The 17,707-nt window shown below is 37.6% G+C and overlaps 1 protein-coding gene across 4 annotated transcripts in view; it reads left to right on the top strand.

The window, feature by feature from the left end:
- The first annotated feature begins 421 nt into the window (after positions 1-421).
- The window catches only part of Jakmip2 (janus kinase and microtubule interacting protein 2), a 215,378-nt gene continuing 198,092 nt past the window's right edge, over positions 422-17,707 (top strand). For 2 of the 4 annotated variants that reach the window (XM_063277367.1, XM_039096861.2), the window contains exon 1: positions 422-719. In XM_063277367.1, the coding sequence (XP_063133437.1) occupies positions 717-719 (3 nt within the window). In that variant the 5' untranslated portion in view covers positions 422-716. The remainder of the gene's footprint in view (positions 720-17,707) is intronic. The other 2 variants (XM_039096857.2, NM_001107391.1) reach the window with 2 other exon arrangements.

The following is a 17,707-nucleotide window of genomic DNA, read 5'->3' as shown; positions in this document are numbered from 1 at the left end:
GGCACTGAGCAAGAGATGGTATCAAGGATGTACAACTTTGGAGTCAAAACAATCTCACACATAATTATTTTTAGTTTATTTCTTCCAAGTGCAATATATTTTATCTAAAATCTATAAACAGTACAAATAAATGTCAAATATATTTCAACCTATAACTTAGATGCAACTTTAACTGTTCTTTCCTGGTGCCTTTTCACCTTCGGCGCCGCTCAAAGCCACCTAGAGCTTAGATTAGGAGAGACCAAGAGCATCTCAGAGACAGGGACTTAGTTTTACTCCAACCCCTGCAGCTTGCTTAGCTCCTCTCCCCTCCCCCTTAGCTTGCCACTTGCAATTGGCTATTGCCATGACAACCAGCAGCTGCCAGGCCGGCTGCTTCTACCGCAGCAGGGGTGGGGCTGTGGGGGTGGGGAGGGAAGGAGGAGCCTGAGGAGGTGTCTGCTGCAAGTTCCTGGCTGATTCTGAGCTCACACCATCCTCCAAGAGGGAGGAGGCTCAAGTGATGCTGCTGCTGTTGCCGCCTCTACTGCTGGTACTCTAGTGGAGCTGGGAAGGGTGGTTCCTATCGCACCATCGCCAACCGGAGAGGGAGGGGGAAAAAAATCCTGGTAGCCGCTGCTGATGTTGGGTTCAGAGGCTGCATCCGACCCGGTCACAAGAAAAATGGATTCAGTGTGCGGCTCTCCCTCTTTTCAGCATCTTCTCCTGCTCTCAACATGGTGAGTAGGAGGCAGAGGGGCTACCTTCTTGATCTAGCTGGCTGTTAAATGACTTTTGTATATATCTGTGGCCTAGACTTAAACAATGACTCGCGTCTCTCAGACTAGGAGGGGGGATGGGGGTGTGGAAACAGCGATGAGGATGGAGAGAGAGGAAGGTTGTCTGTCGGCAGAGAAGTGAGAAGGAATCCGCTAGTCTTTTGAGGGGAAAAGAAATGATGTTTTGATTTTTATCACAAACTAGCTAGAAATACTAACTGAACCGCCGGATTCCTTTCCTCTCAAGCTTAGCAACAAAATCAGAGGGGTGGAAAGGAGCAAGCAAGAAGAGGATATAGTTGAAAGCAATCGTTTCATTTGCAGGTCTCGCAAACAGGGTTGGGCCTTCCCTGAATAACACATTTGGTGTCTCAACCTTGTTGGCCTAATTATAAGGTGGTTTTACTTATTTGCTCTAGTCTTAACGTGGTCCCAGAATTAGGCATTCTGTTTCACACTTTAACATATTCTTGTTGAAAAGCCATTTCCGAGATCCAGAGTTGATTTTTCAGGATATATATTTAATTATGAACATACATATCTCCATGTATACACATCATATGTGCACATGCTATTTTGCAGGTGTGTTGCATTTACGGAACCTATTTCTATGCCCAGCGTGCTTGATTTACTATCATTTTTATGAGTTATTGATGCCTTTGCATTCTTGGAAGTAATTGCATGTTTTAGGAAACAGACTTCTGGTTTGTATTATTATTCATTGGCTTCATTTGGATTAATGTGAAATTTATTCTTGTTATTGTCCCTTAGGTTCATTGTAGCCAATTAGGACAGATGCCTATCGCTTCTCTATTAAAGAACTAGATGCCAATTCATAGCCTGGCTGTTTTTAATTGGGTTTGTGGGCCTACGTTAAGGGCCCCAAATTTACAATGATGGGAAAGGGAGGTGGCTTGGAGTATTTTCTAGCATATTGCATCGTCTCAAATAAATGTTGAAACAGATAGGTTTTCTTGAAATTCTAGTCTATCTCTTCCATATCTGTATGGTGTGCTCCAACCAGTACAGCTGGAGTGGCAGGTGAGAGGCATTCATTTTACTTAATTGTATAGATATTTGTTCTTCATTCCTTCAGTGTCCATCACCATTTTATAGCCCTCTCAGAATGTTCTGTTCTTGGGTAGCTTCTCTAAGTGATTAAGTAGGAAGCAGGATGGTTTTTTAAAAAAAGAAAAAAAAAGTGTTCTCAAGGACCCCAGACTGAATTAGTCTGCTCATACAATGCAATGAGCGAGAGCAAGCAAAGGAAGGCAAGCAAGCAAGCTTGGCAGGAGGATGTGGCTTGTAGCTGAAACAGGCTTGTAGTTTATAAATGCTTACTGGTATCTGTTTGACCTTTTACTATGCTAAGGCTTTAAGGCAGCTCAAGAGACTAAAGATGCCTGAGATTGGAATGTATAAGGTTCCATTACCACCTAGGATAATGGATTTCATTGAACTAAAGCCAGAAAAATCCTTTCAGGTAAAAATGTATTAGCAATATTACAAGCATCAAATACGTGAACTGTGTCTACCAACCTTCCCACCATCACTGCTATCGAGGATGTATTTTAAGTCTAAAATTATAGATTATTTTCATATTAATCTTTCATTTTATATTACATATTTATAAAATTTACCTCATTGGATCTTAGTTCTGTTTTCTGAGATTTATTTGGTTTACAGATGCTTAAGCGACTTAATTTAATATGCTCATGTATTATGTCTATTCACAAGTCTAAATTCTTGCCACCATGTGCCTAATTATAACAACTCTATAAATTAGGTCAAGGAAGTAGGTACTGGACTTGTATGTCACTGCAAAATGGATGTATACCGTAGTATACAGATTTCAGAGTGTATTACTAAATGGAACTTCATATTTCCTAAAACAAAAGTTCAAATATTTCTACAGTAAACTTACAAAAATGAAATATGCAATACAAAGCTGGACCTGTTCATAAATGGAAAGCAGGTACCCTTGCCCTTTGATTTACTTGCTGTCTGCTGAATTTGGATGTGGTTTTATGGGCAAAGTTGTTACAGATTGAAGTGAGGCTCATCACAATAGGTCATGGTTAGGAAACTCAGTGTTGGTAGTCCCATCCAATTATAGGTCCAGATGCTGTAGAATGACAAATGAACCAGAACTATGTAATCTGGAGGAGAGGAAATTGAGATATAAGTGCCACTTTCTTCACATAAGATTCTGCTTTCAAGTAGGACACTGGCAATTGCTACTTTGTGGAACCTGGAATGTGATCAATGGGCTTCAGCTTCACAGAAAGAATTAAGGTTGAATATACAAAGCATAGAAAGTCTTACAAGTAAGTGGTGTGGGTAGTCATGCACACCATTAAAGGCTACTAGGTTATGATCTGGATATGCTCTTGTCTGGGATGGACTATGTGTCTTCCTAAAGCACGGCTAACTTACTGGGGTCAGCTATCCTTTGAAGGGTTCAGATTAACTGTTAGCATTGGATACTTTGATATTTGTGCATATAGACTCCATTTTGTAATGTGCTTCTAATGATCAAATCTGGGTACTCTTGAAGAAGGTGATTGATGATATATCTGGAAAATTTATTTATGGAGTCTTAACAGGATGCAGGGATTTGCTTGATTTGCTTATCAGCAACTTCACAGAGGGTAATGTCAAATAGTTTGCACTAAAATGACTCTCCATTGTGTGGCTGATTTTGAAAAAAGTAGTATTTTGTAGAATGATTCAAGAGCTACCAAGTTGGTGTCTGAAAGAAACTATATGAAGACTATATACAATTTATCATTTCAAGATGTGTTTAAAGAAAGTAGGGAGGAAAAGTTTATTGACTTTTGCTCAAACTATGTCTTGAAAATACCACTTTTGTAAGGATATTAAATACTTCCTGATACATGGGCTCTATTAAGCCTTCTTATAATTGCATACATATTGAGCTGACTGCTTCATGATGTGATCTTCCCAGTTTCTTCCAATGACCTAAGGATGTTCTCTAATTTTGATTTCACACGGTGAGTCTCCTTCTGAAAGTTTATAGTAAAGTTTAAATAGTAAAATCTTCTTCCTGTGCTTCTCATTGAAGCCTGAAATGTTTAATGCTTCTTTTTAATTCTCTAAGTAAGAGCTTAAAATGAACCAAATTTATATTGGAACTTTCTATATTAATTGGCATTGAAATAAACTAAACTTACACTTGGCTTCAGGCAGAGAGGTCAGTTAACATACCCATTTACATATGCATCTATTATTCCATTAATTAAAATGTATTTTCAAACAGAGCAAATTAACCAAGTTACTAACAACTATTTGTAGAGCTCTTATCTGATTAGCAGAATTTGCATATACTAGCAACATAAAATTTCCTTGGAGGATATAAGACACACACATGTGAAGCTGTTAACAATGGAATGCTACAGTTACTATTCTAATTACCAATACACTTTATGTAAACATAATATGAGTATACTTCCCCAAATCACTTTAATTTTAAATTCCAACGCTCTATCAGGTCAGGAATGCTCTTTTTAAATTGTTGTTGTGATTAGTTTTAATAAGCGAAAACTGATTTGGAGAAGCTGTTTGTCCATGTTTGTGTTTAGTAAACCATCAAAAGAGGGGTGATATCCCAAGTCTTATGAGCACAAGTCTTTTGTGTTTGAAAACACAAATTAACTTGAAGATTTGACTTACAATATAGAATATACTAAACATGTGTTATATAGTTCATTTTTTTGGAATTTAGATTTGAATATTCCAGGCACTCTAATTGGCTTTTGATGACACTGATTTTTGTAATAGTTTTTTTTATAACAAATATATTAAGTGTGTATAAGGGATTTTTTAAAAAGATAACCTTGATATATTTAAGAGGAAAATCTGAAGCAAAGAGACATTTGCCAGGAAAAAGTCAGATTTTCATTAGGCTAACATGCACTTATTTTATGACAAAGTCTTGTTTTGGTTTCTAATGACATAGAAATTGGGAAGTAAATTTTCTTTGCACTCAGGACTAAATAAAGATTCTCAAGGGTCCTGGATCTTAAAGCAGTTGTACCATTTTGCCTGTGCATCTTTGTATCTAATTGTTCTTAAAAATGTTATAAAACAAGTTATTCTAAGTTTGATAATTCAGTTATTTTCTTAGACAAACACTTTTATACATTTCAAAAATATCAAACATCAAAAATTGCTTTAAAACTTTCTAATATGTATATATGATATATAGTATATAACTTTTTATTTAATCACATAAACATACATGCTCATATATATGCCTATATTTGTGAGATGGGGTTATATATATGTAGACATATATTCATATATATATACACACATATACATATTTTTTTGTGAAATAGATCTTGCTGTTTAGTCCATGTTAGCCTAGAACAACCCAGGCTAACTTTGAATTTGCTCTCCTGAAGGCAGGGTTGAGTGCAGGTAATTGGAGGAGTAATGAAAGAAAATGAGACTGATTGTTTCCCAATTTTCTTATGGATATTTTGTTTTTGATGGTGGATGAGTGCATAAAATAGGTTTGATACTGAAAGTGTAAAATTTAATGTAAATTTATGTGGGAAGGTCTATTTTCTTGAAGTTTTTTGAGATTTATAGACTTCAAGGCTGCATATGTGTGTGTGATGGGTTTTTTCCAGGAATTTTTTTGTACGATAAAGTTTATCATTTTTAAAATAAGAAATTGGTATTATCATGGCTCAATACTCTAGGATTTAGTATTACAGAAATCTGTCAAATGACTGACTATCCTGTTACTATTTTGCTGTTACTATTACTAATAATATAGCATATATTTTATGTGAGAGTTGGTAATTCAGCTTAAGCCAAGTAGCAAGTTGTTCCTCTTAAACATCCTCTCTGGGAAAAATACTCTTTGTAATGAATTAGCTGTAATAAAGCCACGATCACCGCAATGAAGATATTCCACTTAAGGCACATTTTATTAACACAATTTACTTTGTCTTTCAATAACTTTGTTCACTTTAAAATTGTATATTCTTATTGTCAAGGGCAAAATTCAGGAACATATAAAAGAAAAATGAAATATAAACTTCCTCTTAAGAAATAACTGCTGTTAGCATATGAAGACATTCACTGTCCATTTCCCATATTCACATAGGCATGCACTCACACATACATTTTCACAAATGGCCCATATTTCATTCATTTTATATAAGTGGTCATATTTTCACATCAATAAGTCTCTGTTAAATTTTCAATTTGTGTATAGGGTTTGAAAATTGAATTTGTTTTGTTTTGTCCTTTCCTACTTAGGAAACATTACACTTTGGTTTTAAATATTTCTTATGGGGGTGGGTCCTGCTTGATTTACAGCAGCTGTAAAGCAAGATTTATTCTAGAAAATACTAGCTCTGTGTCCTACCTGTCACTGGATCTTACAGTGAGTGTTGAATTAACCTTGGCCATTTCTTGTCTGCTGACAATGAATGAATACTAAACCCAAGCCAGTGAAATAAATCCCCATCTGAATCACTAGGAGATTCACAGAGTACAGGCATCAGCAACAATTAAAGAACCAAACCTAGAAGAAATCTCTCTGAGAGACAAGCTAATTTCTTCAGTGTGTTAGCACTGCATTCTGCATTTAACCTCTACGACCAGTTCAAATGTTTTACAGAGGTATATCCAAGCAATGTGCATCAGCTGTTACAGACTTTCCAAAATAAACCAAGACCCATATTCATTATTTGACTTTCACTTTGTTCATTGAACATATATAAGTTTTCCAATGAAACCCTGGTTATCTGACTCCCATCCTTCTTAAAAATGAGTTGTTGAATTCTCCAACAGTTAGAGTCTAAATCTCAATTGGCAATTTCTTTGTACATTTTCAATCTGAACTGTATTTAGAGGTTTCCCGGGTATACCTTGTACAGTTGTATAGAACAACTACTGTAATTTTGGAAATAGTTGTTGTCCATCCACGAGCACATAAGCTTTCAGAGCCCAAAGGACTAAAATGTCATTTTAGGTACTCTTTATCACATATGTGTCCAATAATGACTTGTTGACTGTTGACTGGCACACTGAGAAGCTGACAGACTGATGGACAGACAGTTCTTAGACCTGTGTTTCAGAAGAAATTTCCACTATATTAGAATCTTCAGAGTCTCATCTTGTTAATGTGACCTATAGTGCTGGGGTTGTAACCCAGTGGAAAGCACTTGCTTAGCATGCAACAGGCCTTGAATTCATTCTCTAGCACTCCAAATAAATAATCTTTGAGAACAAAATAGATAGTATACATATGGAATAGTCTCAGGTTACTGTTAAGATTTTGAAAGAGAAAATCAAACTGTTAATGCTACAAAGCACAACATTTAGCTATCCGCCATGAAAGATTGTCCATTCACTGTGTACTGGGACATAACAAAGGCTGTCAACACTTCTGTGGCTCCTTGTACTGCCCTTTGAAAACTGACTTTCCAGTTGAATGTGACAATATTAAGGCTATGCCTTAGAAATTATAGAATTTTCTATAATTGATTCAAATAAGCTAGTAATTTAATTATTATTAGCATGGACTGGTGTGATACATATTCACATCTCTACCACTATTTAGAAAGCCACTCAACTAAATTCACTAATTATAAACAAATTATTCTTTCATATCTATGTTCAAAAAGCAAGTCAAGACGAAAATGTATGTTACAACATAAATAAATAAAGGCAGTATTCTGTTTCCATGAATGTTTTGAAGTGAAATATAACGGGAATGACCTGAATTGATGGTTATATGTGGTAGACATGGAAGCAGACCAGCCAGCTCTTGGAACCCATCTATATTGGAGGAAACTTGTCAGTACAACAAAACGTAAGGAAAAAGAAAGGGTCTTTATTGCGTCTTTAGCATGTAAGTCTCATAGTGTTTACTGTCATTCTTGGAAACCTGGAATTGAATTGTAGTTAAGATATAAACACAGTTAAGATATAAACAAGAACAACAACAACAAAACAAAAAAAAAATCTAAAGAAGTTTAGCTGACACTATCTGGTCAGAAAACAATTCATTGCTGTTATTTTCAAGAACAACATTTTGCTGAGAGAACTGTGTCTAAAAAAAGCCTGTAAACCTGTGCTTTAGGGAAAAAGGTGGTATTTTCATCGTGCCTTCTGCTTCAAACTGGAAATATTCCCCCTGGAAACTACTTCTCAGCATAACCACATTACAAATGTAAATCCAGCAAATATTCCTCACCTACAGTTCCCATGAAACATGCCCATGCAGCATTTCATAGAGAGAAACACCTTCCAAAACAACAACAAACCCATAAACTTGTATTCTGTGGTAATCACGGATCCATACTCATGACCCTAGAGTGAGTGTTAAGGTCAAAGGTAACCATATTATCCAAAGCAAAAAAATATTAGGATTTCTATGATAGCATACTGATTGAAACATTGGAACTTTAAAAATGAGTGTGACTTTGCAAAATCTAGGCTATGTCGTCATTCTAGCAGTGAGTCCTTTCATAACAAACTGATCAAGAAGTGTGTGTGTGTGTGTGTGTGTGTGTGTGTGTGTGTGTGTGTGTGTGTGTGTGTGTTGGAGTGTATTTGAGCCCAGTGTCTTATACATGGTAGACTAATACCTAACAACTGGACTACATCAATACTTGGACCTTGACAGTTACTTTTTATATAATGATAACAAACGAGGGATTTATTAAAAGTCTGTGCAGATAGTTCTCATGAGAATTCAGAGTTTTAGGACTTAATTAACATGCACTGACAAGAAAGGGCTAGAATTAGGATATTTTAAAATATATATATATAGAGAGAGGTTAGGGATTTAGCTCAGTGGTAGAGCACTTGCCTAGCAGGCGCAAGGCCCTGGGTTCAGTCCCCAGCTCTGAAAAAAATATATTTAGATATATAGATATAGATATAGATATAGATATAGTATCATAGCCTAGATTTTGAAAAGCCACACTCATTTTTAAAGTTTCAATATTTCAATCAATATATATACATATATATATATATATATATATATATATATATGAATGATATACTTCAAACTTCAATACTTACAATGTTCCGAGATAATTCAATTTATGAAAAGAGTTACTCTGCAGTCTCTGGGTGAGAGCTGTCTGATCTAGTGACCCTCTAATAAAGGCAAAACCCACACAACTCTATTGGCTTCTGTATCATTTAGCATAATTTAAATGATAATAAATAAACCATGATGTGGATTTTGTATGCTAGAGAATACATGTGTATCAGCTGTATTGGAAGAGACTTGGTTTATTTCTTTTTTTCAGTACGTCGTGTGTTGGATGACATTCCACTATTGAACACTACCTTAAACCCTGGCCTCCTCTTATTTTGAAAGAATTTCTTTTAACATGATCACATCTAAATAACATCTAGAATTTCCAGTGTTTTGATCCACATGCCCAAACTCTAGAAATAATTTAAAAGGGAACCCTAGATTTTATGAATGAGTTAGTAAGGAAACTTTGCCCCTGGTTTAAATTCTGTAGTAGTGATTTGCCACTCACTGACTTTTTAGTTAGATCCTTTCCACTTTATGTCTGTGGGTAAAATGCTACACTCAGAAATGAGGGGGGAAAGAGCATCACCATGCAGCAGAGGGAACTGATCCTTTGTGACTTTCAAGGGTTTATCCTGATTAAGTTTGAAAGAGCCCATTGTCCAAAGTCAGGTTAGAAAATACCTGGTTCCTTATGATGTACCTGTGTTGTTAACTAAGAATACACTGTCTCCCTTCTGTGGATGGTGGCATGTACTTTTTTATTTGGTATTTATAGAGTAGAAAGCCAAGCCTACATGACTTAGCCAGAGACCTGGAAAGGTAGAAAGGCATTGTGTGTCTCCAGCTGCTAGTCACTTCCTTCTTGAAATTTCACCACCATATGTACAGTTTGAAAACATTAGCTAGCTCTATTTTGTATAATTCTTTGCTTTGAAACATCGTTCTTTGACTGTATAGCCACATGTAATCGAAACAGAATCAATCCATTCTCAATTTATGTGGTGCCATTGCAGAGCACATTCTTAATGTGCTTACATGCCGTGTGACTAAAGAAAGGACATTTTCATGTCACTGGTGAGAGCAGAAAGTGCATTGCTGAGGACATGGGCTTCTTACAAAGATTTCCTCTCTCCTGAACTCTCTGAAGATTGTTTTAGACTCAGTATTGACTCAGCTCCTCTCTTAAGAAAAAGAAAAAGATCCATAGTTGAGATTCTTAATAATCCAAGTAAATCACTTCATTCCAATAGAGATGGGGGTAGAGAGGGTCGCCTTACTAACAAATATAGCTGGCATACTCCAAATATAATAAATTTAACAGAAAAATTACTTTTTCTCTTAGCATACTCAAATTGGGAGAACAAAATTGTTGAGTACTTCTTTTTTTGACTTTGTGCAAAATGTGCGTTTTCACACTGTCTTAATGTTTAATGTAAAATAAATAAAAATTTAATAATAAATTTTAATTATTATTTAATAATAATAATAAAATAAATAATAAAATTTTATTAATTTATTTCTACTATTAATCACTATATACTGATCAGGTCTAGAGAACAAATTACCTGTGACCTATAAAAGTGGAAATTCAGTTGAGCTATTTAAATATATGTTGTATCAAAGTAAAAATGCCTATGATATTTAGGAAATCATGTCAAATGATACTTTTAATCTTAAAACTCAGTAGAAAAATCAATATGTAAAATTTAACCCCAATTTTGTAAAGAATAATTTGTAAACCTCCCTGTGACCCTCTAAGGCTTAGTTGAAATCCAATTTTAGGGCATTTTTTTACATGTATTATTCATTATATGCATCTCTCTACCTCTCTCTGTGTGTATGTGTGAACATCCAAATCTTTTGTTTTATGCAATTAATATGTCTTTAATCTGGAAAACTAGAAATGGACTATAGGTACAGAGTGAGGAGAAATGTTTTGGAAAGAGGGACAGGAAAATAATACTGCAATGGAAATAGAGACAGGGTAAATAGAGAGTAAGAGTGATGGCAGTGGAGAAATGAGGCATCAGGGAAGGCTTAGCCAAAGTGCAATGTGCATGCGGAAGTTACTTGGAAGTCTGTGATCTGGAGAGCTGAGAAAAACATGGAAGAGGATTTGATAGAACATAGTGTGACCTCAAAGAGCAAGGGTGAATACTGGCTAGGTGAGGACGGGGAGATGAGGAGGGGTAAAGGAAGGGCACGGGATGGGTAGGCCAAACCAAGGATGCATGAAGAAGTCACACAGGGTTCTGTTAGTTTGTAAACTAATTACATAATACATAGGTGACTGGACAGAAGTATCCCACATTAGTGAACCATATGGCTCCCAGAAGACATTAGTTTTATTTAATGAAAATCTCAGTAACAGGCATGGCTTACCACCCTATGCGTCACTGGGCAGGGAGCCCAGAGGTATCCAAAACAGTGCAGGCTGTTATATGGTAAGACCCTGTAGCCAAAGATACCACAAATCTCTGCTTAAAAACACAGAGAAGTCAACCTTCGATTGTCCACAAAAGCCTTCCTTTTGTTTAGATTATAGTGCTGGAAGGTAATGTGTAGCTGAAGAAGGGTAAAAGGCATCAGTGGTCTTATCCAGGGCTATATCTCTTGTGCTATAATATCCACCTGCGAGGCAAGGTGTGCCCACTGGTGCAATAATGGCATGACCTTATGGGGTTAACCAATCACCTTTGAATTAGATTTAAGGCTTCTTTCACAGCAGGGAATTTATTCCTAGTACTATAAACCTTGTCAAAAGACCATGGCTAGGCAAGCCATATGCCCTCACAGAGAACCTATTGATGTTAGTTTTTTTCCCCAGATGGTGATATTTTTCAAATTGTCTTCTAAATATCTGTGTTTATATCCCTGTATTGGTGCTATTCCCAGTTTTGATCAGAGAATATTACAGGTACTGGTTAATGCAGATGTACTACTGTTTAAAGCACTGTAAATAAGTGATTGTGAGTTTTCAGACATAGATAGGACATTTACACCAACCCACCATTACACAGCTCAGGAAGCATGCAGAATTCAAGAGTCAGGGCAGAGAGAGTGTTGTGAGGTAGGCAATGTTTTTCATTCCGTATTCTCCTCGTAAATGTGTTCAATTATGAACAAGATAAGTAGTTGGATATTTCTAACTAAAATAGAATTTTAAGATATTCTTTCAACCAAATTCAAATGTGTGTTCTCTAGATTTCTGCTCCTGATAAATAAAAAAATTGAATCTAAAAATGATCCTCGCACCTAACAATGCGTTCTAAGTTAGGCATACTTGTGGAGGAGTTCAGGAATGAATGGGGAACCTACAAAGATGACTCAGACTCCAACTCAGAGTACAACACTCAGTAAGCCTTTAGGCACCAAAAGCGACCTGTTGCCTTTATCAGAACACAGGCACATCTGTGCATCAGTTATGGAGAAGGAAGACATATCAAGGAAACATGGTAAGGAGAGATTACCCAGATCTGTGTAATAAGACAAATGAGTTTGTGAAGATTTGGTTTACTAACCTAAATGGAGATCAGGATTGTAAACAACCTGGCCTTAATATTAAAACAGGATGGTACAGCCATGCAGAGTCAAGTCACAAATGCCCATTATTCAGGAAACAATGCAGAATGTGACATTTAAAATTGAGCGGAATGACACCACACAGGGCCCTTGGCAGCATTAGGGGTTTGCCATGTTTTGAATTCCAGCATACGTGAAGCACTGTCACATGGTTGTGCAGAGAAACAGGCTGTAAGATTGAAGTGAGATCAACTGTCACATCCTACAAGAAAAATTATGAATTACTCTCTTCATTTCTTTCCCCCTAGAGCCCTCCCTCACTTGCATATGAATCTAGTGAGAACACATGAACAGTAAATATTAGAAAGCACATTAAATACATCGATTCCAGTCACAGTCAAGGGACTCTTTCATTATTATTTGTTTTCTTCATTTAACACAGAAAGCATAACCCCTGAAAGTAAGGAAAAATGGAATCCCAGAGGGGATAAGGTCACTGAGTATTTAATAAGAGTATTGATCCTGACTCTTGCTTCTACCCTGCTGGTTTTTCTTCTTTGAGTTATGATTGTCAGATTCCCAATCTCAGTTTTAAGTAGTGTGTACCTTTATTCTTTTCTGTTTTTCTCCAAATATCCTTGAAGCAGAAGTGTGTAAAAACCATTTTTAAATTCCTTAAATTCCCTATTTCTGTTTAACTAAAAAGAAAGTGTTGGGTTAGGGTATCTATATGGCTCTTCTAACTATAAGTTTATGTTTGTAGCTTTGTAACTGTCTAGCACAATTTTTGACTCTCCATTGTCTTAAATAGATCATTCTCATGATAATTAAGTAGTGCTGAATTATCTTTCAAAGTGTGTGTGTTGCGGGTAGGGAGAGGGACAGAGACAGAAACCCGGAGACAGCACAGAGTCGGGAGAGAGTGAGAAAAGGAGAGTTAGAGACAGACAGAAGGGGGAGGGCGGAAAAAAGAGGGAGGGAAAGGGAAGTGGATAAAGGAGAAGAGAAGGACAGGGAGGATGGCAGAGAAAGACAAAACGAGACAGAAAGGGCAGAAAGAGACTTAGAGAGTCTCTTGCCATCCAGTTTAGCAAACACAATATTAAACACTCCAAAATTGCAGGTGCCAGGCTGCAATTAATCAATGCAATACTGTTTAACATATGTACCACATCCTCCTCGCACAAGGTAGATGACACATTGACAGAAACACTGATGCTGTAGCAAGTTTACATCAAGAGTTTACAGGAGAGACTATTTAAGGATTCTTTCCACTCAACCTTGTGAACCTGTCTTAAGTGCAGCCTCAAAGGAAAGCTCTTTCTCTGCCCTGCAGACTGCGTGTGCTAGCACAAAGAGTCACTGTCTAACTTTCCCTTTTTAGAGTCCAGGTGGGAAGCCAGCTTAGCCATATGTGAGATATTTTAATCAAAGTGTGAGCGTCTGTCTGCCTGCATGAAGACATCAAAGAATATGTTTATCTCCTTCCTCCTGTCACCTTTCTGGACATGCATTGAGGACATTCAGAAGTAGAGTATGTCTTAAAACCACAGCCCCTGACTAGACAAGGACCCTGTCCTCATGGGTGTAGTTGAGGTACCGGCGTTCTGTTCAGGCTGTGACATTCTCAAGATGGAGCATGTGGAATACTGCAAGGGCACAACTGGGCTTCCTTGGTCCTAGGAAGCTAACTGGGTGACACGAGCAGGCAGCCTGTCCATTCTGGTTTCTTCTGTTCATTTTAATTTTTTCCAATTGTGAAAAGACAGAAATAAAAAAAATCATTTCTTTTTGAAAAATTCATTCTGAAAACAAAGATTTTAAAAAATATATGCACGAAGGATTTCCTAATTCTTTGCTTTCAAACATAGAGGCAGATTTGCCTGTGGATCGAAAACAACCCCATTTTCTATAGTAGTTTACCCCATTGTTTTCCAGTTATTTCCAGTGAGCATGATTATTTAAGAGGCCCACTTTATTCTCCCATTAGCCTACACTCTCCTCAAAGGAACTGAGATGGGAGGAGCAGGAAAAATAAAGAGGCGAAACTCTACTCCTAGGGACCTTATCAGAGCCTGAAGATGGTTCAAATCTACATTAATTTACTCCTTCTATCTGTGGGGCTGGTACATAGTGAGGCAGTGACACTCAGAGGTGTGTGCTGTGAATGTTCTAAAGACTATTGCTCTGCTTAGAATGCCTTGAGTACAGATGTAGATTAGAAAACACTGTGCTCACTTTAAATGCACTTGTCTGTGCAAATGGAGAATACACTCGCAGGAAAAAAAATCATACTCTGTTGATAGAAACACAGTTGAATTTTGGTTTTTGAGGTTATTTTTCATTATGGCCCACGCTTCTTAAATTGTGCGCAGTGTACATATATTACATGGTTAGTAAGGAAAAGAACAGGCCAGGAAGAACGTTAAGGGGTAACTTTAATTGAGTGTGGGGCAAGTGAACCCTGCCACCAGACAGGAGACCGGTAAGTTTGAAGCAGGTTCAAAACCTCTGGGAATTCTCATAATTGAGAATGACAGGCCTTAGATCAAGCTCTTGGTCAGGGAGGGTCTACCTGTCCTGGAACCCATAACCATGACACCCCACTGACAGGACCATGATAACCAGTCATATAGCATAAAACCCTAGAGTTCTCCACACGAATGAGGTACCTAGATAGACTCCTAGTGTTTAGCCAATGAGCTTTCCTTCCTGGGCATCCCTTCCTGCAAAAGGTATTTAATCCCTGCTTAACACTTCCTGAAAAATGTATTTAATCTCTGGTTCACCTTGAGTAGTACATATGCATTCACATCCACCAAGAATAAAACAGTTTGGACAAGCAAGGACTGGCTCCTTCATCAAGGATTCCTGCAGTGGGGGTGGAGGTGGGGCTTTATCATAAAGGTCTGCACCTAAATCTACTGGAGAAGACCTTCCATACTATAAGGACTTACTCAGAACCAAACCAGATCCTGCTCCTACCATCACCCTGGGATCAGCTGTCCCCTTCCAACCTGGTGCATAGGAGAAGCCTGGGGTTTGTGAATACCTCCAGTTCCTCTGTCCCCAGAAGCTTGCAGGTACACAAGAGGCTGGGAATCACTATTCTCAAAACCTCAGGGTCCCTAATGGGTTCACAGGAGATTGAGAACCTCAACATCTGTTTCAGATCCCAGGAGAACACCCCTATCGTGGACAACACTTTTGCCTTCTCTGAGTGACATGTCTTTGGCACTTCAGCATCCTGGTGGCAAGGCACATACTTGGCCCAGCAACTGAGCATTCTAGAAAGGTCCCCATGGATACTGGGAGATCAATGTCATCCCTGTCTCCAACATTAAGTTGAATGTTACTTTTATTATGTTTGTTCCTCAGACTTTAAAATTAGGTGTGAATTAAAATGATGATCATTCATTCACTCATGTACAAGCTAAATGAGGTCCAGATGCAGCAAGACCCTCTTCAAATTAAAAGTGTGAAACTTCTAAAGGAAAAGCTACAATGTGAGGCCAAGGGGACAACAGAGATTATGTCACTGAGATCAATAGAAAAGAGCAGACATTCCTAATGCTACTCCTGTGAGTCATCATGGAGTTTAATATCGGGGTCATTTTTTGAAAAAGGTGACTAATTGGTTTATATTAATGTATCTTCTTCTTAATTTCCAAAATGAATTCTGATAAGCCATGTCAGCCATTGTCATCTCTTGATAAGTATTCAGTGCATGCTCACACTGTACTCTTTCTTAGTCACTCTATTTTCTGATGCTTCTATTATGAGCATAAATTGCTTTCTTCAAGAAAGATCTATTTGAATATCTACTTAAAATGTATCTATGTGCAAAGAAAAGAGGCTCTGGATAGCCTCACTTCATTCTTTGGACCACTCAGCATCAAGAGGGACCATTTTTGTGTATCTACTCTGTCATCCTACCTTCCACCTGCTCAGTTCGACTTGGTCTCACCTTCACTAGCTTCTTCTAAGTCACTCATTCCAGATATCTAGTATCTGTGATCACACAATTAGATGACTGTCTCCTTGGCAGAGTGGTCCAGCTCAATCAGATGTCCTCAAATTTGAATTCCTGTGGTATTCAAAGCCTCGCTGTTTGGTGCTCTATTTGTCTCATCTGTATTGAGAGGCACTTAAGAATTGGCATTTCTCCTCCTGCTTCCCGAAGTGGAGTGAAGCCCTTCTGAGGAGGGAACCTTCTGTGCCACACATTCTGCTGTTCAATTATGTATTTTTCATTCAAGTTGTCTGGAACTCAGAGAGCCGTGATACATTCCTTACAACACACAGCTGCTTACAACTGGACATCTCTGCTCCATGTTTTTTCTTACATGGTATCTGGTGGCTTGATTTTATCTAATTACCCTTTTCATGTTCTTGTTTCATTTCATTTAATTGTGGTGACAACTCAATGGTATTAAGCATTAAACCCATCCAAATCTTCTCTTTTGAGTGCCCTTTCCTGTTTAGGCTAAGAGTTCTTTCTTTTCTTGTTATTTTATTGTTTTTTTTTTGGTTCTTTTTTTCGGAGCTGGGGATCGAACCCAGGGCCTTGCACTTCCTAGGCAAGCGCTCTACCACTGAGCTAAATCCCCAACCCCTATTTTATTGTTTTTTGATTTTTCTAATTTACCAAAATCTATATTAAATATGAAAGGGTCTAATATATTAATCTCAGCCTGTCCCAGGAACCATGTTGATCTTTCTCTATTCCTAAAGGAAGAATCTCCTTTTTCTCTCTTTCAATTTGAGATTTCCATCTGATTTGAAATTAAAATATGCACCCAGTTGTGGATACTGGATTCCAGCAGAAAGGTGCAGTGGAGCAAGTAATGATGCTGTATTTAATTTCCTACAGTGCCTTTAGGCTCTGCAGAAACCTAATATTAGCAGGATACAGCAGAAGGGACTGGTTGCCAGGGAAGGGAGGGATGCTGAGAAGGAAAAGACCCCCACACAACTGTCAGCTTGCAAGACAAAAGCCTCCTGGCCCCCCCAAATTAACCTTGGAACGAATTGGATTTCACTTTCAGCTGGATTTAACTGGATTTTAGATAATGCAGTACTGTAGTGTGAACAGCTGAAAGAGAATGACTCGGTGCAGATAGTGACGATGTGAAGGGAGGAGAGTGTTGTCCATGTTATTCACCTGTACCCTTCCTCTCAGAGTTCCTGTTTGCTCTACAGATTCACCTGGAACTCAGGAGCAAACAAACCAGCTCGTATAGCCCCTCTTGTTTACAGTTAAAAAGTAATACTCACAACTAAGAAGAAAGTTCAGTTTAAAGAACACTTCTCCCTCTCTCTGTCTCTGTCTTGGTTTCTTCTGTCGGTCTGTCTCTCTTAAATGCACACACAAACACACAAA

This window comes from Rattus norvegicus, chromosome 18 (genome assembly GCF_036323735.1).
Source record: "Rattus norvegicus strain BN/NHsdMcwi chromosome 18, GRCr8, whole genome shotgun sequence".
NCBI lineage: Eukaryota > Metazoa > Chordata > Mammalia > Rodentia > Muridae > Rattus > Rattus norvegicus.
Note: the sequence above shows the minus strand (reverse complement) of the source record. Positions and strands in the feature narration are given on the sequence as shown.